Here is a 24,932-nt window from a genome sequence, read left to right as displayed (position 1 = left end):
CTTCAGCTTGTGTTCCTCTAAATGATGAGTTGTGGATGCAGTGACTTTTCTAGTGACCTCATGAGTGTCTCTAGCACTTGGGGGCCCATTTTAAATGGATTATGATAACATGAAAAGAATCAGCAGAACTTCAAATTGTGCAGTGCTGCCTGAGTCTTTGAAGTAGTAAACAAGGACAGGAGGTCTCACAGAGGTATATTCCCTTCATTTATGTCAATGGGGTTTTAATACTGAACATTAAAGAGGGCAGTATAAATAGCATCACTGTTAACCTCTTCCATACTAATTCCGTCAATAACATCTAGACGCTCTGGGATGGCAGACTCTTTTTCTCATCCTGAGCACCATCCACATCACCTTTCATCCCAAAGCTGTCATTTCTAGCAGCCCCATCCCAGTAAGACCAGACTGATGCATTTAAATACAGAAAAAGCAGCACCAAGTTCTGGCTGAATGACAAATATCATCTGTATGTTTTGCAGCAGTCTTCCATCCATCATGATAAACTTGCCAAACTATGTGCTTTATAAAGCCTTACAAAGGTACGATAGAGCATAAACACATGAGGCAAGGCCTAGGCACTGGATGAGACACACATAGCCCAACTCTTCAGGTTTTAGGGATGACTCCATGGGATCAGTTATCTTGCAAGGTGATACAGCTACCCCTGCCAGCAAAGGGAAGAAGGGACTGATTGAAACATAGAAGGGTTGGAAACTGAACCAAGAAAAGGACTAAAGACTACTGAGGAGCAGGACCGGCAATGAGAGAAACCTGTTCCCAGGAAGAGTTTGGAGAAGAAGTTTTGGTTCTGTTTGCTTTTTGGACACTAATGCCGGCAGGGGTGGATTTCTGCACCTCAGTGCCCTAACTGCTGGAGGACCCTGGGGTGCGGCGAGGAGAAGACAGGAAGATGAGGGACAGCAGGATGACCATGCTTGTCATTTGTAATATTAGAAGCAGTAGTGGAAGCATGCACTATTTTTCAGTGACTGTTCCAGTCACATAACTCCCCTCAACATAAAATGGAAGGGCACCTGTCCCTCTCCATTTTCTACATGGATTATTTGTGCTCAAGCATATTTCCCAGTGGCTGCAGGTGCTTGCAGTCCTCCCATGCTCTGCTTCTGAATTAAACCTGGGAGAACTAACCATGTTTAACAAGGTGCAGAGGCAGTTCCCTGTGTTGGTCTCAGCAGCATAACTAGCACGTGGTGACTTGGGCCACTGGATTAGGCCCAGGTGCCAGCCTGGTGGCAGAGAAGGGGCAGAAAAATAACACAGCCCAACAGCACCAGTGGCACGGCAGCCACCAGACACTGCCAGCACCCCTGTGCAACCCGCTGTCCCTGGGTGCCCGGCTGCCCTCTCACACCTCTGGGTGTCAGATCAAGTGCAAGGCTGGGCGAGGGGCAACCAGGGCAGCCCATGACTCTGAACCAGCTAGAGAGAGAGTGGAGGGGAGTTGTAGTGCTGTGTGTGTGCGTGTGTCTCTAGAGATTTGTAGTGGTGTGGGGCGGGGAAGGTGGTTCTAGTGCTGTGTGTGTGTCGAAGAGAGTTGTAGCGGGGGGAAGTGTGGAGGGGGGGTTGTGCTGTGTGTTTGTAGAGGGAGCTGTGGTGAGTACGTGGGTGGAAGTGGGGGGGTGTAGTGCTGTGTGCGCGCGCGTGTGGAGAGGGGTTGTAGTGGTGTTGGGGGAGCGGGAAACCTCCAGTGCTACGTTTTCAAGTACAGCCCTCCCCGCCAGGTGCACAAACACCTACCCCCACTCGTCACTTCCACCAGCAACTCTTTTTCCCCCCTTCCGCCCGTCCTCCTCCACCTGCGCGTCACTTCCGGGGGCAACTCTTTGCCCCCCGCCCCCCAAGCGAAGCCACCAATGGGCAGCCTCGGCCGCGGTGACGCGGGGCACAACACCCTCCAGCCCAGGCCATGTCACTTTCCCTTCCACCGCCCCGCGGGGCGCGGGGGCAATGGCGGCGGCGGCGCAGCCCGACAGCCTGGAGGGGTGGGTGGCCGTGCGCCAGGCCGCCTTCGCCGAGCCGGAGCCGGGCGCGCTGCGCTTCCTCGTGGGCTGGAACGCGGCCGAGGCCCAGTTCGCCGTGACGTGCCACAGCCGGGCGGGCCGGGGCGGGCCGGGCCCGGCAGAGGTGGCGGCGGCGGCGGAGCGCAGCTGGGCCGGGCTCTTCTCGGCGCGGGCGCTGCTGGGCGTGCACCGGCAACTGGCGGCGCTAAGCGCAGGCCTGGAGTCCTGCTTCCCGCCGCTGCCGCCCGCACTGCTGGAGGGCCGCGCCCGCGGGCTGTGGGCGCTGCTGTTCTCCGCGGGCCCGGCCGAGGAGGAGGCGGCGGCGCTGGACGAGCTGTGCCGCCGGCTGGAGTGCTACCTGGCGCTGGCGCTGGACCTGTGCGGCCGCCGCCTGGTGCTGGACGCGCTCTTCGCCCGCGACCCGGACTCCGCCTACTGCGAGCCGCTGGCAGAGCTGCGCCGCGCCGCCCTGCAGGCCCGCCTGGCCGCCGCCACCCAGGCGCTGCGCACGGTACGGCCAGGGCTCGGCCCAAGTCCTGGCCCCTGGGCCCCGCCGTCGTCGGAGCCGAAGCGGGGTCCAGGCGGCCCACACGGCAGGCCTGGCCTCTGCTCTGGTCCCTGCAGCCCGGAGGGGCTTTCCCCTCCCCAGGGCCAGGGCTGCCTGTGGGGAAGCAGAGGCTTCCCTGGCTCAGGGAGAGCCTGACTGACAGAACTCACCTTGCTTAAAGTGCACAGAGGCAGTTCCCTGTGTTGGTCTCTGCAGCACTATAACTACTGCCTGGTATCTGGGGCAACCAGCCCAGGTGCCACCCTCAGCCCCTGGGGAGTGCAGCGGGGTCTCCCCAGGGCTTGAGGCAACCCTCAAGCCCCCAGAGCACCTCCTGGGATGGCAGGAAAGCTGGGGCAGCCTGCCCTCTTCTGCAGAGGGAACACCCCCCCCATAAAGCAGCAGCAGCATCTGTTCCTACCTTCTTGTTGCACCTCTAATTTGCCTTTCATGCAGTACAACAAAGGGAACCGATGCTGTTGGCTTAGTGCTTGCACTGCCACAGAAATTGTGATGGCACAAATGAGACATTGGGCAGTATTGGTTTTCACCCTTGTGCAGAGGACTGGGCCATATATCTGTTTTGGTGCAAGTCCTATTCTGGCCTAATTGGGGCTACAACAAACTGATTGGCTATTTTTACAGCCTGACAGATTGGAGGTGACCTGGCAAAATGGAGTAAGAGGGTGGCTCCACAGGTGCTTGCCTGAGGGAGAAGTGGTGGGCCTGAGGTGATCTTGGTGACTATATGGCTCAGAGGCACAAACTGCTAGGCAGCAGCAAAAATAGACTGTTGGCCTCGTGTGGCCCTGAGAAGGCCAAGACAGAACTCCCAACAAAACCAGACACCCTGGCCATTCACATCAAATGACAAATTGAATTAGCCATGATCCTTCTGAGGCAGAGTTAATTCAAAAAAAATTGTTCTTAAATGTGAGACATTGAGATAAGTTGTCTGTAAGATTTGGACTTGTAACACAAAATGGTCTGGTGTTTTTTCTTGTTTTTTTTTTTTTAGCCTAGTGGAGCTGCCCTGACTCCAGACTAGCAGGGAACTACCGCTCTCCAAGCTGGCTTTCAGTGAGGGGGTGGCACTGTTGAGGCATAGAGGGGGCTGGGGCTGGAGCTGGAGCTAGAGGAAAGTGCAACTAGTCAGTGAGTGCTCCTCGGCCTGGCTACACTGGGAGCTCCCTAGGAAATGTCAGGTCTGAGCTTATACTTGTTTTTGACTACAGAAAAATAGAGCAAAAAGCTCTAGAAGCCCCCCCTCCCACACAAAAAAAACCCAACATCCTTGAGAGGCTCTCAAAGCACTGTAGGATGCCAGGACAACCCTGAGTTAGTGTTTGTCTGATAATTTATTCCTTGTCTATCCAAAAACAGCAAAGTGACCATGGTCAAGTAGTCTAGACTTCTTCGGGCTTAGTAGCATGCAACTGAAGTAGATTTCAGGTAGACAGTACACGTGTGTCTTTTGATGTATTTAGCTGAAGCTTTAAGACTACCAGGACTAGAGTGCTAAAAACAAAACAAAAGAATCAACCACCTATGCCAAAAGAACATCCAGTGTTGCATCTGCCAAAAACAAAATAACTCTTAATCAGTAATACTGTAATAATTTAATCTCTTTCTTCCCTGAAATCTGTCTTTGATGTAAAATACAGTGGTGCATGTGTATCAGTGAAGGTTTTATAGTTAAGTGCCTCACTGGCCCTGAACAAGGCAAATGCTTGATTTGAGGAGATGCAACAATCTTTTTCTATCTAATGCAAAATTCTGGCCTAAGTGCATTATCAAATGATGAAGTCTTTCTTCCTATACCAATAAAAGTATTTCTGGTTTAAGGGGGAAAAAAAAGCCCTCTTCTGATACCTGAGCAGACTAATGAAAGCAAGAAAAGATTCTTTCCTAATTAAAGGAAATATTGAGAGTCTCTGTTCCTTATTAGGTAAGGGTTAAGCACTTGAGGTATTTTGCTTTGTAAATAATCCACTTTAGGAGCACAGGTTGTCCATTGCTTTGTTAAAAACAATTAGTGGCATGATCAATTATGCTGTATCCATATAACTACTTAGCCATTTCACTTCTTCAGAACAAGGGGATGGGAGGTGTTTCAGGACTAGTGTACTTTTGTAGGGGAGAGTCAGCACTGGCGTAGTGCTTTACACAACCTTATGCATCTCATTGTTTAAAGGGTGTAATAGGATTTAAGATTTTCCCAGAACACTATTGCAACAGATAACTCTATTAGACATGATACTCGGGTTTGGTTGTTACACTGTAATGCCTACTATAACTGGATTGCTAGAATAAGCAGGGTCAGAAGTGTGGCATCATATTAACACATAATTTGGGTTAATTTTTCTTTTTGCAAAAGGTACCAGCAGCACCTAGAAATGTATTTCTGAACCATACATCAGCTCTGGTTTTTAGCATGTTTGGTGAAAGTGTTTACAACAGCTTAGTTCCAGCAATGTGGAGACATGACTAAAGCATCTCCTGACAAATCATTAGTCTTGTATCATCAGGCCTTGCAAATGTTGATGAAGTAATGCCCATGAGGTGGCCACCCGCATCTTAGAGGCAAGGTACTTGAGGCACAAAAGTTCACTTATTTCCCCAAGGTTGCATAGGAATTCTGAAGCGAGGCAACTATAAAACCACATAGCTCTTGACTCTCAAAACTGATACAAACACAAGGGCATTCTCTTCCTATATAGCCATATAGTAAATGAAAATATTCTGCTTTGCCTTCCCAGATACTTCAGTCCATCAGAGGGAAGGACAACACCAACATGAAATAATACTATTTTCCTAAGTCAAGTTCACTGGAAAAAAACCCAGCATTACCAGTAATAGCAGTATCGTTGGTGGTGAGCTAGACTTCTAGAAAGTGAAGTGTCACAGTGAGAGGCTTACAAAATCTAAGCTGAATAAAAAACATGCTTGGGGAGAAAATTTTGCTCCCATTACTTTCCCAAATATAAATGTTCTCCAGCAGGGGCATGACCATATCCCTCTCCCATGCATTGGGATTGTGCATGAAAACCAGAAAGGAAAACCAAAGGGTTTTTTTTCATGACAAATACATTTTTTCACTTGGCTCAAATAATGGGAAAAAAATCCAAGCTTCTCGCTGCAGTATGTCCCTTGGGAGGCTTGCTTAAGTTATGCCAGATAGAGGTAGCGTTACCTGTGAGTCTGAAGTCAGGGAAAGGCAGGATAGATTTGTACCTTACAGGCTACTGAAATCAGAGATGCCTAAAGCTTTTGTAAGCTGCAGCTTGTTTTTATCAGATGCTATGACAACCCTCAGAGCCTTTGATGAAGCAAGCTACTGCTTAAGAAAACTTAGATATCTCTGTTTTCATTAGTCTGTAAGGTGCAAACCTATCCTTCTCCTTAAGTTAGGGCAGCCTCCAGGGACTCTATCCCCTGTAGGCCATGGCCCTTTCTGTAATATCAGGTCTGCTTCTGACATGGCCAGCATACCACATCTTGTGCGAAAATAATTAGAAGACAGAAGTTGCACTGTAGGTATTCTGTCCTAGCCAGAACTTAGCTTCTTTCCCCAGGGTAAATTGGAAAGTGCAGAGTCAAAGGTCTTACCCCATTGCTTTCAATAGGAACACAGTTGGGCCCACATTTTCCCCAAGGATTTCTTCTTTCCCTCCTCTGCGTAAAATCCCAGTATCCAAACCAACAACCTTTCAGGAGACTACCTCGTTTCTCATGGAGCTTACCTCAGCTTAATTGGCATAAAAAGCAAAATTTGTGTTTGCTGGCGAATACCACTATCACTTTTAGCTGCTCTCAGATGAATTTGAAAAAACTGTCATCAGTAAATCATGGACTTATCCTTAGCGTGGGACTAATCTGTGAAAATCTCTAGCACACTGTTAAATTTTGCAAGTTTTCAAAACCTGTATGTATTGCAGACACACACAAACCTCATGAGGTTGGGACCCTAGGGATTAGGTGTGATACAGACATGTATTAAGAGAGCTTGAATATGTATGGAAGAAATAAAAGTTAAAATTCACATTACTGGCATTGTTAGGTTAGGTTCCTGTAGTATAAGAATGCCATGCATCTTTAGGGTTATAACTATAGGTTACTCTAGAATAGGGGTGGCCAATATGAGGCATGAGTGTGACAAGTGACATGAGCAGCCTCTGTATGTGGCAAACAGCAGATCGGGAAGGGGACAGGTGGCAAGCAACAGATCAGGCAGGGAGCACAGGGCAAGAAGCAGAAGAGCAGTAGATTGGGAAGAGGAAGTGGGGATCAGAGTAGCACTCAGGAGGGCACAGAAATAATTTGTGGCATATGGGCAAAAAAAAAAAAAAGTTGCCCCGCATTGCACTAGAAGTTAAAAGGAGAAGTAGTCTGGGTCTGAAAGTCAGTGTGTTCATGCCTAGGGTCAGATCTTTGCTTATCATAGCTCATTTCTTATTACTAGGCAATTTGTAGGCCTGAGGGGAACAAGATGCAATAATTACTTTTTAAAGGAATACCTCATTTGACCTACAAAGTGCATCTTTTCTGCTTACCCTGTGAATCTTTATAATGTGGACAAAATTCCCTGTGCACATCTATCAGAATTTTTACAATAAAAAGTGGTCAAGGCATCAGTGCGCAGTCATTCTTCACATGCGATATGTAACAATTAGTGCCCTCAAGAAACTCATTGGTGATATTTCTTATTGGGGAATAGCTGCCAATGCCTGAACTACATCTCCTTGTAACTGGAAGTCTTGGCTATTTCATGTAACAACAAGTGATAGGTTCTTTCTGCTAAAGTATGCCAGTGGTCGTAATGGACACAAATGCAAAAGGCAGTCTTTGAGAGACTATCATGTTTTACCCAGAAACAGAAGTACTGCAGCTGACACTAACTCTCAAACCTTTTATCTGCTAGGTTCTTCAGCGGCACAAAAATGCTGACACAATGGTAGCTTTAATGAAGGTTTATGAAGAAGAAGATGAGGCTTACTGGGATTTAGTTACTATGGCAACACAATTCTACCAATATTTACTGCAGCCCTTTAGAGATATGAGAGAACTGGCAACGTTGTACAAGCTGGAAATCCTGGTAGGTATTCTCTTTGAGAGGACAAAAATCAAATCAGGTGTAGCACCTGTCCACTGGGCAGTTTTGGCCCCAAAATTGCTTAAGTATCTTTAAGCCCCCAGATTTTGTCTTCCCTTACTCCCTCTGTCCCCAAGCCCATATAACTTGATTGACTTGATAAAACCCTGAAGAATTCAAAGCTAAAGCTGATCTATCCTCAAAGGATGTGTAGAATCTATGTAGTATACAGCTGAATAGAAACTCGGCCAATGTTTTCAGTTGACTTTTCACTAACATCTTTTTTCATTTTCCCTATCCAGTTCCTCACCCTGTTCTGCGCTCTGGCATTTTTCCCCCCAGTATTCTGTTCACAGGGACCTGAGCCACTTATGAACATGAGACTCATTAACTTTCTGAGGGATTTGTGCTTCTATGTCGCATGGAAAAGCTCATCCAATGTCAATATTTTCTGTGTTGCATCAGATTGACCCTGATATTATACCACTGTAGTTAAGGAACACTATCATGGATTGCTTTGATTTTTAACATTGCACTGTATAATCTTTAAAACTAGTGTCTCAGATTAAATGAACAGAAGCAGAATAATCCTGAATTAAGGATGAAACACGATTGTTAACTTAGCATAATTAATTGTCTTGGATACTGAATTTATAAATGCTATGAAAAGTAACCTAGTGTGCTCTTTTATTTATGATGTGATAATTGCAGAGTAGGGATAACAAACCTAACTCAGAAACTTCTATTCTTTTTAAATTGAAATCTGCAAAGGAAGATTGTACTCTATATTTCAAATCATCTCTTTAAAAAAACCAAGTAGTAGTGTTTTCAGGCACTGCACTTTTGTGGATGTTACAAGTGTGCTAACTTGCTGCTTAAATCTTTTTTTTTAAACTCTGCTATTGTGAAAACCCTGCTATTGCGAAAACTGTGCTATTGCACAGAGGAAAAATTGAGTGTGTAGTGCTGTCAAATGCACGGTATAAACCAAAGAGAACAGAATGTACCTGAGTTACTTTTATTAGCAGGGAAAACTTTTTGAACCCAAAGTGATTTTTTAAGGTAACTGTTTAGTGCCACCCTAAGAAATAATTGAATCCATTGTTTCTCAGTGGAAATGCTCAAGTCATGATTGTAGAATCATAGAAACTAAGGGCTGGAAGGAACCTTGAAAGGTCGAGTCCAACCCCCATGCTCTGGGCTGTCCAGTCTCCTCTTGTAGGCTTTCTAAGGTTGGAGACTGCACCACCTCCTTAGGAAGTCTGTTCCATACTCTGGCCATCCTTACCGTAAATAAGTTCTTTACATCCAACCCGAAACTATCCTCTTAACAGTTTATGGCCATTGCTCTCCTTGTCCTCCTCTGGGGCACCCTAGTGAACAGTTTTTCTCCTCTCCTGATATCACACTGACTAAATGAACATGCAGCAGCGTCATTTTTTTACTCCTTTTGTAACAAGCAGTGTGGAGGTCACAAAAGCCATTATTGGCTGTCTGTATGGCATTGTTTTGGTTAAACTACATTATGATAATGATAAGTGACTAATTGCACAATATATCTCTTTATAGAAATCCTTGCAGTTTGATAACCTGGGGCCTAAAAGAATAGAAGACCTACAGAAAGAAGCTGCAAAATGGACTAAGCAGGCTGCAGAAGCAGTGTGCTCTATTCAGGACATCACTGTGAACTATTTCAAAGAAACTGTGAAAGCCCTGACAGGTAAGCCAAGTAACTTTTGAAGAATTGACTCTAAGGCCATACATACGCCTAAGCAGCACTGCTGAGAATAAGACTGCAGCTCAGGTAAGAAAAAAACCTTTATATTGTCATTGGAATTACACCACTGCATATCCTGGGGCTAGGAGGAACCCCCAGCATATGTTAAAAGAGTGTCTGCACCCAGAATTGCATCAGTGTAAATAGGCTTAAAAGTCACCTATAGTTAAAGAGCAGTTGCTGTGTAGACAGGACCAAGATTTGGGCCTTACAAGCCTCAGCAAATATTTTTATTTATTACTGGATTTATATGTGTCCCCCCCCCCTTTAACATTATGATAGTGTGAGACTGATGTCAGTCTTACAGAACCAAGGATTTCTTAGAATGGCATCTTTTATTGGACCAACTGTGTAGTTAGGAGAGAACTGGACGAGCTTTTGAATGGAAGACATTTGAAATTCAAATTCAGAACGTCTTGCATTTAAAAGCTTGTCCAGTTCTATCCCAATTACACAGTTGATCCAGATACCACCCTATGAAATTGCTGACCCTTATTGCAGAAGACTAACTGTTAGCATGTAAAACGTTAAGGATTTAATGGAATATTTAATAGGCACCTGGCAGAACTAGTTTGACTTTATAGCACTCTGATTTCAGCCTTTCTAGTCCTGTTATTTAAAAATCTATATACAGTCAGTATGTGTATAAAAGTAATACTCTTACTCCCCCCACCCCAGAGTTCTTCAGTACTTCATTTTCCATAGGCACAAACGGGGGCTATCAGTACAGCAGCATTTATATCTTGTTGAAACTCTTTAATTTGCCAGCAATGAACAAGCAGATGGAACAAGATCAGCTGAGATTTGGCCAAGCCAGCTGGGCATCAGCTTCTCCAAGGCAAGAAAACCTGAAGTACATGTTAGCTAAAGAGACTCTTCAGCACAGGAGAGCAAAAGAATTGTGTCTGAAGCAGAAGAGAGCTGGCATTCGGAAAAAAGTAAGACTGTAGCAAAATGTGGTTCTTGTCCTTTTTTCTACCATGGTAAGGACTTGATCCAGTCAACAAGAGTCTTTTAGACCCTGTTGTTAATGGATTCAGACTTAAAAGGCCCTCTTTCAGCAAAGTACTTGAGCATGTGCTAAATCACAGAGTTGATCAAATGTGCCGAATTATTTTGTTTCTCAACAACAGTTTTGAAACAAAAAACTCCCTGGTTTTCAAAATTAGTTCTGAAATTATGGAAGGATACATACCTAAAATTCTTTACTTCCTCCCCTCAACAAATCATGTCTTTGGTGGAGAAGAGGACAGTATCAAGAAGCAGGCATTTTTACAATTAGCAAAATTTGAAAAAGATCAAAATTCTACCTGCTCCTGTAATCCTCTGATTTTTATTTTCTGTGCATAGTGCAGTGCCCCACCTGTACTTAGAATTAACAGCTATGTATTTGTGCTTCTATAAAAACACCTTTATATTTGACTTTGGCATAATGGAGAGCTGTTATTAATGGTAGCTTTATCATAAAAGAAAAAATCAAAGTTATGTGGACACAGTATTCTGTTCCTTTAATGTTTGTGGTTCTGTTCTGTGCATACCAGATAATATTTTTACTGACCAGAACTTTTTAGTAGTTAAACCAATAATAGATTGCTGAAAATTACAACTGCTACCTCAGTATTTCTGGTCAGTGGGCATAGAGAAAATTCATAGAGCTTGTGCAGCTACATCTTGTATTTTCATTTGGTGGGGGGGGAAAAAATCAGACTTTTAGATACTGATCCTGTCTTGTAAAATCAAATGCTGAACATGCATATTCAAATATAGCTGAGGATTTTACAGGCCATGTCACATGGGCCCTCATGACTGGAGATCGTGTTCAAGCCCTTAAAATTCAAAGTTTCCCGTTTGACTTTTAAAGACTTGATGTAACGCCATAGAGCGTGCTTTAAATGAGTGACTCGAGGTAGTATCAGCTCCCTTTAGTTTCTGCTTGAAGCCCTCTTCTCTTTCTAAACAAAGTATTGGTTGCACTTGTTCCCATGATACCAAAGCACTTGTCACAGATCAGGATATTTATAGGTGGCATGGCCTTACCATGCCCTAACAACTGCTACACATGGCAACACCATGTTAAATGGATAGTTAAGTAAGCCAAACTGAACACACATCCCAGGAATGATAAGCAGTGCAGCTAAGCATCCTGTAATTGCTCACCATTCGTTCTCTTCAGAACTTGCAAGGTCAGCATTTTTCTAGTTCTCCAGTTGCCAGAGAATGTTCTCTTGGAAGACAAGATGTGAATTTCTAATAGAGAAAACTGGGTTTAAGGGGTTTTTTGCACAATACTCTCAGAACTACCAGTGTTCATGAATGGCTAAAAAGCAGTGGTAAAGGTATACTTTATATACTTCTCCCACTTTGTTGTAGGTCACTTTCAGGAGTGACCATATTGCCTCAGCTGAACCAGCTTGATAGTCAGTTGGCATACACTTGCTGTTTCCATCCATGTTGTCAAAAACTAACTTTCATGGGGAAGAGGTGAGAATGTGTGCGTGTGCGCACACTCACTCATGCGCTCCATTACTGATGCTTTTTTATTCCTTGTTTGGAAATGTACAGATGGAAAACCTTGAAGAACAACAAAAGAATATAGCTGTAGTAGAGGAACTGGAAATAGAGTACTATGAAACTCAGCTGAAATTGTATAACATACAACTTGAGATACTGAAACATGAAGAAATGCTGCTCATTGCCCAATTAGAGACCTTAAGGAGACAGATTAAAGGTAAGAAGAAAATAATCACTTACAGCCTAAAAACATAAAAACAGAGATGTACACATTCTGTAAAAGAGTGCATTGCTGCTACTCAGCTCTTGTTCCATGTAAAGTTCTCTCTCAACATCAAAACATTTTGGGAACTCAATTCAGTGTCTTCTGAAACAAATTTGATAACGCTTATTGATAAATGGATAAAGGAACACACAGACAGCAAATCTTAACTGTATCTGTCATGCACATATGCATGTTTTGCAAATATAAACCAGCAATTGTATATACATCTTACACAAATTATATAATTGAAAGAAAAAAAAATCATTGATGGTGCCCTAAAATTGAATGGCAACAGAATAATGCAGAATTGCAATATACACAATATTAACAACAAAAGGAAGCAATTGTAATTTGATTCTACTTAGGATTCTTTTTTGCTAACTAGCTTTTGTCTAAACTATGTATTTATGACAAGTTATAAATATAAGCATCGTCTATTAGTTGGGTTAAGTAGTCTCCATTAGTAGACAGTATAGTGTCAGGATAAATAATGTTATTGCTTATTGTCTAATGTAATCAAAATACATGTTTGTAGTAAAAGAAATGGATTAGTTGCAATTCAGAATGGTTTTCAGTTTGCCAAGAGACTCAGTGAAGGAAAAGGTATGAGTAACCAGAAAAAATCCCCAGTATCTTAAATGGGAAGCCAAACCGTGGCAGCAGTGAAGGCTTAAACCTGATCTAGAAAACCAATCAGTAACTTTACTCCGGTGAGTGAAGTTATATATATGCACAAATATTTTCAGGGCTCAAAGTAGGTTTAAAATGTACTTCTAACAACTTGCTTATCAGCTTCTATGTCTTAGCGTCACTAGTTTTTTAAAGAACTTTAATGCTTTCTGGGTTTTGGGGTTTTGTTTTAAAATACTGAATGCCTTTTTAGAGAAACAAGATGAAGTTGTTTACTATGATACATGTGAAAATCCTGAGGAACTCCAGGTCACTGAACAGAAAATGGGACCACATTATGTTCAGTCATCAGAAGTGACTAAGCTGAGGCTGGAGACTCAGCGGTTGGAGACTAAACGTGGGACTATCTGTGCAAGAAGAGCCTACCTCAGGAACAAAAAAGTAAATGCAGTCCAGGAGCTGGGCACTCTTTCTAGCTTGTAGTGCAAATCCTTTGTAGCGGGTAGAAAGGGAACTATAAGGGAAGCTTTGGGAGGAGTGTATACAGGACAGCATGGCACTGGGTTCTGTGACCCCATCTGGGAAGCAGTGGCAGCTTGAAGCTAGCGTTGTGCTTCTAGGTCAGCTGTGTGGTAGAACAGACTCTCAGAATGTGTTAGGGTTGCTCTAACTTAGGTTGGTTATCTTAAGGGAATGGCAGACATCATGAGGTTCCTAGGGTCCAGTGAAACCTCAGCTGTGTCCCTGCACCAGTACCTGTTATGAGGTTGATGCAAGAAGAGTTTATGCTGGCTGTTCACCTACATGGGGTGAGTCCTCCTATAGTCAGCTATAGTTATAAGTGTTCTGCCCTGGTAGCCTGGCATAGAGCAGCTGCACTTCAGGAGGAAGTCTGCCTCAAAATGCAAAAGGCTGCAGGTACAACAAGTACAGCATGGTGATCTGTTATACTTTATCTTTGTGTGGGGTGATAGAAAGCTTTTGCTACTACAGCTTTATCTCTGGCCTCTTCAGCTTATGGGGTTTTTGTGCTTTATTTTCCATTTGCATTAGTTACAGCGAGCACCACGAACTGGAAACGTGCATAAATTGAGCCTCACAGTCCTTTCAAGCAAACTCTGCACACTCAGTTGCTTTACATCCATGCTATCTCAGACCCAAATGCAGAGAACAGAGTATGGCATATGTCTGCTCAGCTCCAAACAAACGCCTCTATCCTTGGAACTTCCAGTAGCTACTACTTGCTAGTGATACTTCCTGAATCACTGTCTCCTATGATTGCTTCTTCCGCTTTGATTTTTCATTCACTCAATAGCAATTTACTGGTTAGTTAACGTGGAAGCCAAGTACTAGGTGATTTGCAAATGCCTAACCCAACCTTCTAGATAAAAAACCTGCATCTGTAGAATGACAAAAATGACTTGGATAATGATTTGGGCAGAAAGTAATGAAACTTGCAGTTTCTCTGAAGCGTTTCATTACTGATGGCAAGTGTTCTACTGGGAAGTATTTACCATGCTGTGTGTGCGTGTGCTGTCTCTAATTTTATAAATAAGACATTTGGAGTATTGAGTGGAGGAGCCTGGTACCTTTCAGTTCCCCTCTCTCCTCCTTTACCTTTCTCCCTCACATCTCAGCCACCATCTGCCTGGCTGTGGACAGTTAGATACAGCTTCTTTAGCTGTTGTCCTAAATGGACCATAGGGATGAAAAGCAGTGCAAGGCAATTCTGCACTCTGCAAAGTTGTCTGCTTCTTCTGTAGCCCCATCTGCCAGTCTAGGGTAGGCGACATCCTAATCCAGAGCTAATGCCCAAAGTCTGTGGAAAAATTCCTGCGGATGTCAAATTTCTAGTCCTTCTGAACTTAGGATGCTTCTTTGGCAGGGCAAAACCTTGCAGCTGCTTTTCAGAGCATAGATTTCATGCAGACTTTGACAAGCTAATTGGGAGTTGTTTGAATTTTATTATTCCATCAGGAGCAATGTGAAGAGAGCCACCAGCTTCGACTTCAGGAGGCCCAGGAAAGCATAAAACGCTACCAGCAGCATCACAGCATACAGATCGTGAGTACCAAAGGCAAACTTGCAGAGCCTGCCAGCCATGCTTCTGCCTGCCCAAAGCTTACTCACTTGTCTTTAAATGTAGAAACGAGAGACAAAGAAAGAGGAAGAGAAAAAGAAGAAAGCCTGGATAAGCCAGGAACGCCAGAAAACACTGGAGAGGCTGAAAACATTCAAGGAGGCAAGTACTGTAAATATCATTTTAAAAGGATAGCTCAAACTTGAAGATATTGAAGTTATTTATCCTTCTAAACACTTACCTGAAAACTGTATGCAAGTGTTCAAGGTAATGTGATCTACACAGGCTGGAAGAATGTTTCTGTTGAAAATATTGTGCAATTATCTTCCCCAGATTCATTGTTCTTCCTCTGCTGTGAACTTCAGGACTGCCACAAAGGACATGTTTACACATGCCAGTGCTGGGTGCTTTGAAAAGCACTTTTGAAGGTGTTTTCAAAAGTGCACTGCCACCATTTATTCCGCGCTGATGCGCATGGTGCTGTTTATACAGCTGCAAGTGATGCTGTGCTGTGCATGTCAGCTCACATGTGGAGCAGACTCAATTAATCGTGTCAAGCATGACAGTGCGTGTATATAAATGCCCAGAGAGGCTAAGAAAAGAGTTTCAGTAGCCCCTGCTCACTTTAAAACAGTTCTTAAGGCAGCAGTCTTTCCATAAAACAGAACCTCTTCAATCGGTCATTTGGATCTTTGCTTAAATGAAAGATCATTACTGTTGTTTTCAGATGATTTCAGGTTGGATGGCGAGAGGTGATACTGCCCTCAGTAGGCACGTTACATTCCTGTGTACCTACTGGTACATTTCATTAGTGAGTTTGATTGATATAGGCCATGTTCAAACTATTAATGTCGACTGGTATCTGTTTCTTCTCTTCCATTTTATGACCACTGTCCAGAAGCACAATAAAGTTTTGTAAGACTGAATAGTTTATTCAGCACTTTAAATAAAGCCTTCCTTTTAGGCAGTTCCAAGCATCTAAGTGAGGACATCTTAAAAAACATCATGGCAGTGGCTTAAGTAATGGTTAGAAATGGGAAGAATTTGGCAGTGAGCTTCAAGAGGGAAATTATTAAGAGTGGATCCATCATCATCCAGGTTTAGTGATGTCAAGTGTTAAACTAATGTGTGAGTATGTGAGTAAAAAAAAAAAGTGAGATGTGTCTCAAAAGAAAAAGTCAAGAGTTTGTTCTCACTTACAAGACTCTGAAATCTCACCCTGTTTCCCTACCATATGGAACCATGTCACTGCACTACAATCTGACATATGGTTGCCTGAAATTTAGCAAAAAAAAAGAAAAGAAAAGGTCATTCCTATTTCTGCAATCTATTTTTAACATTTGGACTAGGTTCTAAAAGCAGACAGTCCTTTACACTTTCAGTGGGAGGCCAGGTTAGGACTTTTATACTGTGTATAATAGAAGTCTTGCCTTTCTTAAGTTTTTCTGCTTTTTTTTTCTTTAAATAGCAAAGTACAAGCCCCCGGGTTTGTTACGCTGACATTAGGGATGCTGACAGATGTGCAGCTCCCTGCTGTAACTCATGGTGCTTCACAGAAAGTGCCATGAGTTACAGCAATCCCCCTCACCCCATCCAACAGACATTCTGTTTGGTGTGGGGGGGGGGGTGGCCTCCAATCCACCTGCCCCCATCTCCAGCACAGGCTAGACAAACCCCAGGTCAGAGGTCTCTCCCCTCCCTACCTCCCATCCTGCAGAGAGTACCGGGGACATGGGTGGGCTGCATCAGCTCAGCCCTGATCGCAGGCAGGGACAGACAGAAGTTAGTGAAGGTGCTTTGCTTTGGGGCACCTTCATCTGAACCGTCATTAAATAAGGGTTAATTGGTCTTGCAATTGGGCACTTTTAAAGCACCTTGCAGCTGTGCACTTCTGGTTCTGTAGTTTTCTTTCAAGAGGGAAGAACGGATATGGGAGTGGGGTGCCTTAGTTCATTTGTATAATTTAGCAAGAGGTTGAGAGAGGAGTGGCAGAGAACCTGTGGTAATCAATAGCTTCCTAAAGGCCACCAGATCAGCAAGGCGAAGCTGCAAGACCCACTCTGATGACTGTCCTATCTGCAGGCTTACTTGAATGACAGCAATACTCATCAAAGCATAACAAGTAGAAGACAGTTTGTCTATTACATGGGTTTACTGGGTATCTGATGTTAACCTGTGCATCCATTTTACCTCTTTGTGCTCTGACACAGTATGGATAAGGAACAGGCTAGAGAAAAACCAGGAGTGGGATCTTTCTAATTAGCTTTATTAGCACAATTAAAGGAATACTTGCAAACAGATCAGAATACACAGAACATGCCTGAACTGTTATGTGTTCATGCTGCCTGTTTAATTCTGCCTTCACTCCTCAATAAGTGCTTCAGTAAATATCCCTTTTGTCTAAAATAAATGCTTGGAGCCTTCTGCTCGTGAGCAGCCCTTCATTATTAAAACAGCATTTGTATGCAGTGAACTGATGAAAAAAAAACCCACTAATGAAACAGATTTCAGTAGAGAGCATAGGGTAAAGGGTTCTGAAAATCCCTTTGAGAGTCCCTTCAGTTACTGCAGTGCTGTTTCTCTCACTTGAGCAAGCAAGTAGCAGAGGGTCTTTGCTCCACAATTCCTGTCTCTGCCTGTATTTTTTTTTTTTTTTTTTTTTTTACCAACAAGATGGAGACATCATCTGGCTACTTTTTGTTTTCAGAAGTGTCCAGCTCAGCTTGTGCTGAAAACGCCTCCTTCACAGCTTCGCAACACCAAGCACCCGCAAGGTGTTTCCCATGAGATTCCAGCGCTGTCCCCTCAGCCTATGTCAATAATCAGTTTAGCCCCACAGCAGTCAAGCAGCACCCAGCTAGCACCAGGCAGTGGTTTAAAAATGCCATGTCAGAATATCCCAGCAGATACCCCTGTGCAGGTTTTTGATTTCACTGACGATCCAAAGTACAGCGAAGGACTGATGATGATGCCTCCCCCACCGCCACCTCCTCCCCCACCGCCACCTCCTCTGCCACTGCATTTAACGGCACCAGCAACCATCAAAGAGCAGCCACTTCCCCTCATCTGTGAAGACTTCACAGCAGGTGCTGCAACACAGAGACGAGCTGACTTACCCAAGTGTTCTGTAAATGACTGCACAGGTAAACACACTTGTGTTGACTAATCTTTTGCTTCCTCTGGCTGTAGAGGTAAACAGTGTAGCTGCAGTCCTAAGGACAAGAAGTACAGAGTTTCTTCTCTTGACTTGGGTAAGCCTTTAACCCAGCTTCTAGAGACCAGATGCTATTAGCATTGACCATAAGTCAAGACTTAGGAGCAACCAGGGATTTTGGGGAGCCCAGTTTGAGACTCCTCAGAGGGACCTTCTGGGCAGCACAGCGTTTTCTGTCAGGTTGGATGCCCAATGTTACTAGTTACAGGAAAGTTTTGACTTCTGTGCCTGGACTAGAATCCATTTGGTTTCTCACATCCAAATGACCGTACAACACTCCTGCTCAACGGGCATCATAATCAAAAGCAGCATTTAAAAACTAAATGGTTCTCATCCCAGCACTGTATTTTATATGGATTGCTCCACATTCAGCTCTGGCTCTTGCACTGCTTTTGATCCCTGCTCTCCTATTGACTGCAGGTTGAATCCTGAATTAACAATTAGGCTTTTGTAGCATACATGTATGCTCTGCAGTAAGAGGGACCCCCACCTCCCAAAAAAACCTTGCCATAGATATCTTTGAAATAGGTGTGCTGTTTGAGATGAATGGTGTTCTCATGCAAGTTATTACAGCGGACAGTTCTGCATTCCTACAAATCCCACACTTTAGTGTTTACAGAGTATAACAAGTAACTGCAGTCTAATGTTCTAAACTAGGGGCATCAAACTCATCAGGCCCTCTGGGCCAGAAGAGTAGTGAAGAGCTGGTCTGTACCTGTAGAGTATCATTGTCCTTTGTGCACAGTGTGCACTCTGGATCCAGCCCTGCATGCTGTGCATGAGACTGCTTCAAGACTCTTGACTAGCATGACCAAGTGATAGGGCTCCTCACGCTGCATCCTTTACACTCCTGTTCAACTCAAGAATTGTGGAAATTCCTTATCGGCTTGCCCGGATTAAATTGGCTCGGTTTCCAAGACCTACTTTCAGATCCTGGGCAGAGCTTCTGTAAGTGCACTTAGTCAAGTTGTTGGCTTTTTCATTCTGCAGTGCTCACTGATCACAAGAACAGTATGCCCCACGAGATACCATTGTTCTCTGCTTGGGAGTTGTTAAGGTACAAGCCGAGGTTGACTTTTGCAGTTGGAATTCAGCAGTTCAGATACTGAATGGGAACAGAACGCAGCAATCTCCCATAATTGTATTGGCTACTTCCTGCTAACAGGCTTGTCACTCAACTGAGCAGACATTCACAAAACGTGCGGGGAGGTCGTTTTTAAGTAGGAAGGCAGCAACTTTACATTGCCACTCTTCACAGGAGAGCTGCTCTTTGAGCAAAGTGATTCCCTTGGAACGTGTACACTCCTTTCTTTCTCTTTGTCATAATATTCATGCTACAGCTAGCCAGCCTTTGTAACAACCCAGTTAGGAAAGTCACCACAGGCAGGACTGCCTAAAAAGTTCACTTTAATTCATCAAAGAGGCTCTGAAATGGAAGCAAATCTAAACTGCTGAGACAGTAGGGAAGCCTCCAAATCAGCAAGGTCCATGTGGCAAAAGTTGTGTACATAGATAAGTGTGATTCAGCCAGACCAAGCACACAGAACTGGGAGTTAAGTCTCTTATAAACTTTGCTAGTGTTGGTAATTTGAGCTGTTCATAACTTTCTTCCACTATTTCTGTGTGTGCAAAATCTGTTGTATTCCAAGTCCTAACCTCTTGGAACTGTCACTTTCGATGATTTCAAAAATTAAAGTGCAGGAAATTTGCAGTTCAGGGGTGGGGTTTGTGTGTTCTGTTTTAGGAGAGAAAAGCCAGCTATTAATTGCAGGAACAGTTCCAGCATGAACACCTGGACCTTTTCACCAGTGGAAAGCCATCTGCTTAGAAGGTTACACTTAGCCATGCAAAATCCTTGTGCATTAGACACGTTTGCGCATGGATTTGTGGTTTGGAAAGGTATTTATATGCTATATTCAAAATTTTGGTAACTGTAGCATACAGAGATTTGAATGCAGAAGATTAGCTCTAAAGTATTACAAATAAGTGCTCCCCTCATTATCTGTTAATCTCAGTGGCCCATGACCAGCAGCACATCTTCATCTGTAGACCTAATCTGAGTTCTGTAGAAAGCTAATTAGTTTGTGGGTCTTTGTTCCATCCTTACCTGGCATTTGCAGATCTCTCCCAAAGTACTGCAGAATTCAGCAGAGTATTACATTCTCAGTGTGGCGTGTGAAGAATTCATCACACAACCTTCCCTATACTGCACATGAAAACAAACCCCTTGTTCAGCTGACAGCTTGGACCTGCTGATGTAGAGAGATGGCTTTTTTTCATTGCTTTGTTGTGGCGACTTCCTTCCCTTTTCTGAGAGAATCTGAGGATAGCAACAAAGACTCCAGCAAAGTAGCCTGAGCCTGGTGCCAGGGTATTAAAGAAACAGAGTAGTTCACGCAGCCTCGTCTTGGCATGCTGGAGGCTCTGAAATTCAGAAACATACACTGAACATTTAATTCAGATCTTACCACACAATTTATGTTCAAACTGAACTGAGAAGAGAGCTGCCAGCCTGGTTAGGGGTCTGATCCAGCTCTCACTGAAGCCAGTTGCATTACTCCCACTGATTTCAGTGGTTCAGTATCATGCTGTCATTCCACAAGTTTCCACCTCTTCGTTTTTCCCTTAGTTAAACAAAAATGCAGTTGACAGTGGCAGCAGGCATCTGAGCAAGCTAAGGAAAATGCTAGTGTTTCTAATAATGGACACAAGCTAAGGTTTTTGGTTCGGTAACTGCTTTACATATTTTAAAAAAACTGCAGTGAAAGAGAAATGTGTCCTCCTTTTCATATAATTAATTCTCCAGTACATGAACTTGTGCAGTGACAGAGAGGGCTGGATTCTCAGCTTGAGGGGTCCAGTTCCAGATATTGGGACTACTAGCTCGGGAAAAATGTGAGAATCTGGGTCCAGGCAGACAATACTTAAATCTCTACAAGACAAAGGGAACTATTCCAAGCATCCTTAGAGAGTTTTATAATTAAATAATGTAGGTATTGCTGACCTCTCTTTTGAGAACAATAACTTGGTTTGATCTGCCGTAGGAACCATGGATAAGGTTTTGGCCTCACTGAGGCATGGTGAAGTTTTTCTTCGAAGAGTGGAAAAGCCTAATTCATCACCTTCGGATGCATCAATAAAAGACAGCATCCTCTTAGCCATAAGACAAGGAGTTAAGCTAAGGAAAGTGAATCGAGATCCAGAGAAAGTTGTCAGAGAATCCAGCAATGAACTTGAAAGAAGCATAAAGGCAGCCATCCAGAGAATTAAGAAAGTGTCTGCTGACTCTGAAGAGGATGAAAATGGCGATCAGAACAGTAGAGAATGGGACAGTTAACCAGCTCAGCACAGCTTGTGCCTTGGTCAATTTGCACTTTTTAGGTGACTCTGCCTTTCCTCAGCAATAGGAAAGGGTGTGTAGGATTGTTATTCCTGTAATTATCCAAAATCTCCTGAGTATTATATCATACAGTCCTGTTGATTTTCTCCAGAGGCTGTGTAGATTTGTTTTTAAAAGTGAGGCTACACTGTAGAATGCGTTCCTATGGATTAACAAGAGACTGCTGCTCATTTGTGGAGACTCCAAGCCCTTGAGCCTGTGGGGAGCTAAATCCAGGATCACAACATCCCTCCTACTTTAAACTTTACTGCTCCAGAGTGTATAGAAAAGATAGTGCAAAAGGGTTTTAATAATAAAATTAACTAAAATTGACACCACCGGCAAGAAGATAATCCAGGAATTGAAAGGCAAGAACAAAACCAGAGAGCCATTTTAAAGCAATTTGCAACTCTGCATCACTACCTCCCAGGACTGGAAGTTCCCTTTCAACTACATATGGTGTATAATACAGATTCCTTGTAAGGTTTATCACATTAATAACAGGTTTAATATGCAAATAATTTTCCACTGCATTGTAGTGCCTGCACTGTGGAACGACCCAGCAGTTGTGGTTGTGAAGAGGAATGCTGGGTATTGAAATAACTACTACTGTATTAAATTACTGAAAAAGTCCACTCTTAAAGATGTTAGCTTAAAATGTTTTTGCTTTTTGTTTTTTAAAACCACTCTCAGTGTTTTGAAACAGAATGCTTGTTTATGCAAATACAAGCAGCCGTAAGGAACTGTAGTCATATAAGTGAATGCCAAAATGTTATATTTTCTGGGATCTAGCTCTCTGATACAGTGCTACTGATCGTCTTTATGGGAAAATGAGGCTTTTATACTAGCTCAAAATTTTTATTGCCAGATACAGCCTTAAGTATTTATATTATACCTGGAACCTAAGTAATAGAAACAACTGATAAGTGTTCAGCTATATTTATCTTGAGTTTTAACATGTATGAGATTTGTTTTGGGAGTTTATATGGACCCTTAATAAAAAAAAGACCTTGTGATACAGATGAATGATGTACTTTATTCTCATTTTAAAACTGTTTTGGCATAAGAGTTACTTGTTCCTTATTCGTTAAAATCCAGAGCAAGGGCAATGTCAGCATATTGTATGTACATCCTTAAGATGCAGGTACAAAGTGATGTTTTATTACAGCAAACAAAGGTGCTGGATTCAGCTTAATTTTTGTTTTAAACAGGCTATCAGAGGAGCTGTTAGTGCAAATGTGATTGGATGCAGCTGGAGTTATTTTGCTGGAAAAAACCCTCAATTACATGTTTTGTATTTGAGCCTTAGCTGGTGTCAGTTGTGCTTGTGCCCAAACCCTCCTAGCCTCCATGTCATTGCCCAAGCCTCTTTTTCTCTCAGGCTTTGGACCTTCGGCCCTCCTAGCCTCCACATCACTGCCCAAGCCCGTTGATTTTCTGTCGGGGTATGCTCCCTTAGCCTTTCCCCTCCACGGGGTCACTTGCAAGGCAGTGGGACTGAGGCTTTCACTAGGGAGGCACTGGTGTGGTATTCCCTGAGGTCTGCCCTGCCACAAGCAGCCCCACCACATCATCCTCCCCAGCAGGGCGTAGTTTCAGGTCATTCCCCAGGACCCATGCAGGCCTACCTGCTCTCTCCTGGGCACTCTGTGACAGCTTCCATCTCATAATCTGTGTGTCATCTGCTAGTCCCATCACTCTCATAGGCCCCTTGCAGGATATGTCCCATCAGGAAGCTGGGCTACAGCCTCCAAACCATCCTGCTTGCTGGCTGACCTCTCCTCTCTTAGCAGTGACATCGTCCCCACCAAGGGGGCCTTCAGCCTCTTGTAGGCCAGCTGGGGTGCCAGTAGCTCTCTGCAACCCCGGCCTGCCCCTTGCAGTGGGTTTCCATGCCCTTCGGCCTGTCAGCCCCACCCATCTTGCATTGACCAGTTGAGAGTCTGAGGATCAGTGTGGCAGCAGCAGCTGACCTCCCTACTCAGCTGGGGTCCCCCCTTGGCCCCACCTTACAACCATCAACTCCCATCGGACCTGCCTAGTGCCCCAGAGATCTTGTCTGGCAGCCCTCAACTCCACTGGGTTCATCTGAGTCCCTGGCCTCAGTCAGGGCCAGTTCTGATCAGGGACCTGTCTAGCCCCTCAGTAGGCCCCCAGTCTAAGCCCCTTCTCTAGGCTGGCCTAGCTTTCCTTAGGCCCGTGGCCATTTCTTTGGGGCTTGGGACCCCACTGGATTCCTAGGAACCTCTTCCATCGCCATACTTCCTACTCCTAGCCTCCACAATGTTCCTGGGAGCAGCAGTATGCCGGCCAGGAGATGTTACTCCAGCAGTGTCCCTGCAGCAACTGTTGGCCTTATTCCTTAGGGCCTGCTCTTACAGATTCACAGACGCCAGGGATGGAAGGGACCTCAATTGGGTCATTGAGTCCAACCCCCTGCCCTAGGCAGGAAAGAGGACCGAGGTCAGACACCTGGCTGGGGTCGTCTATCAAGCCTCCTCTTGAAGACCTCCACGTTAGGTGATAGTACCACCTCTCTTGGCTGGTAACCATGTCTCCAGATTCTGGTAACCCTGGCTGTGAAGAAGTTCTTTCTAACATCCAACCTAAATCTATTTTCCATCAGTTTGTGGCCATTGTTCCTGGTTATCATAAGGGGTGCTCTGGTAAATCCTATTCCCTGCTGCCCCTGCCCCCCAGTGAATTTGTATACTGCCACAAGACCCCCTCTCAGCCTTCTCTTGCAGAGGCTGAAAAGGTCCAGGTCCCTCAGCTTTTCCTCATAGGAGTTTCCCTGCAGGTGTCTGACCATGTGAGTTGCTCTCCTGTGAACCCTCTCAAGGTTGTCCACATCCCTCTTGAATTGCAGCGCCCAGAATTGGATGCAGTACTTCAACTGTAGCCTGACCAGTGCCAGAGAGGGGAAATATCACCTCCCTGAACCTGTTCGTGATGCACCTACTAATGCATGACAAAGTGCAGTTAGCTCTGCTAATTGCTTTGTCACATTGATACTCATTCATCTTGGAGTCGACAATGACTCTCAGATCTCCTTCCACCACTGTGCTGCTGAGAAGTCTATAGACATGCTGGTGATTCCCTCTTTCTAAGTGCATCACCTTGCACTTGTCCTGGTTGAACTGTATCCTATTGTTCTCTGCCCACTTCTCTGAACTGTCCAGGTCTGCCTGGATTCAGTTTCTTCCCATCAGTGTGTTCACCCCATATACTCATGCAGCCAGGCCCTCCTCCAATCAGGCAACTTCCTGCCTGTCATGCAATTGCCTGATTAGCTCTGCAGTCACCTTCAGGCTGCACTGCTGCCTGCTTGGGCCCTTAAAGTGGCAAGCACCCCAAAGGTGCACTCTTAAAATCTGTCCAAGGGGAAGGGGTGTCCCTCTGCTGCTCACACC

The 24,932-nt window shown here is 44.3% G+C and overlaps 1 protein-coding gene across 1 annotated transcript; it reads left to right on the top strand.

The window, feature by feature from the left end:
- Positions 1–1,895: 1,895 nt before the first annotated feature.
- Positions 1,896–22,537, top strand: WHAMM (WASP homolog associated with actin, golgi membranes and microtubules). The gene is made up of 10 exons (XM_090028711.1): positions 1,896–2,535; positions 7,493–7,666; positions 9,233–9,383; positions 10,209–10,378; positions 12,003–12,168; positions 13,100–13,287; positions 14,824–14,910; positions 14,993–15,088; positions 17,634–18,069; positions 21,185–22,537. Exons 1-10 carry the CDS (start codon positions 1,972–1,974, stop codon positions 21,475–21,477), a joined length of 2,325 nt encoding a protein of 774 aa, XP_089884837.1. The 5' UTR covers positions 1,896–1,971; the 3' UTR covers positions 21,478–22,537.
- Positions 22,538–24,932: the final 2,395 nt, after the last annotated feature.

The sequence above is a fragment of the Crocodylus siamensis genome, chromosome 15 (genome assembly GCF_052110815.1).
Source record: "Crocodylus siamensis isolate JL-2025a chromosome 15, ASM5211081v1, whole genome shotgun sequence".
Classification (NCBI taxonomy): Eukaryota; Metazoa; Chordata; order Crocodylia; family Crocodylidae; genus Crocodylus; species Crocodylus siamensis.
The sequence above is the reverse complement of the archived record's forward strand: the minus strand, read 5'-3'. Positions and strand labels throughout refer to the sequence as shown.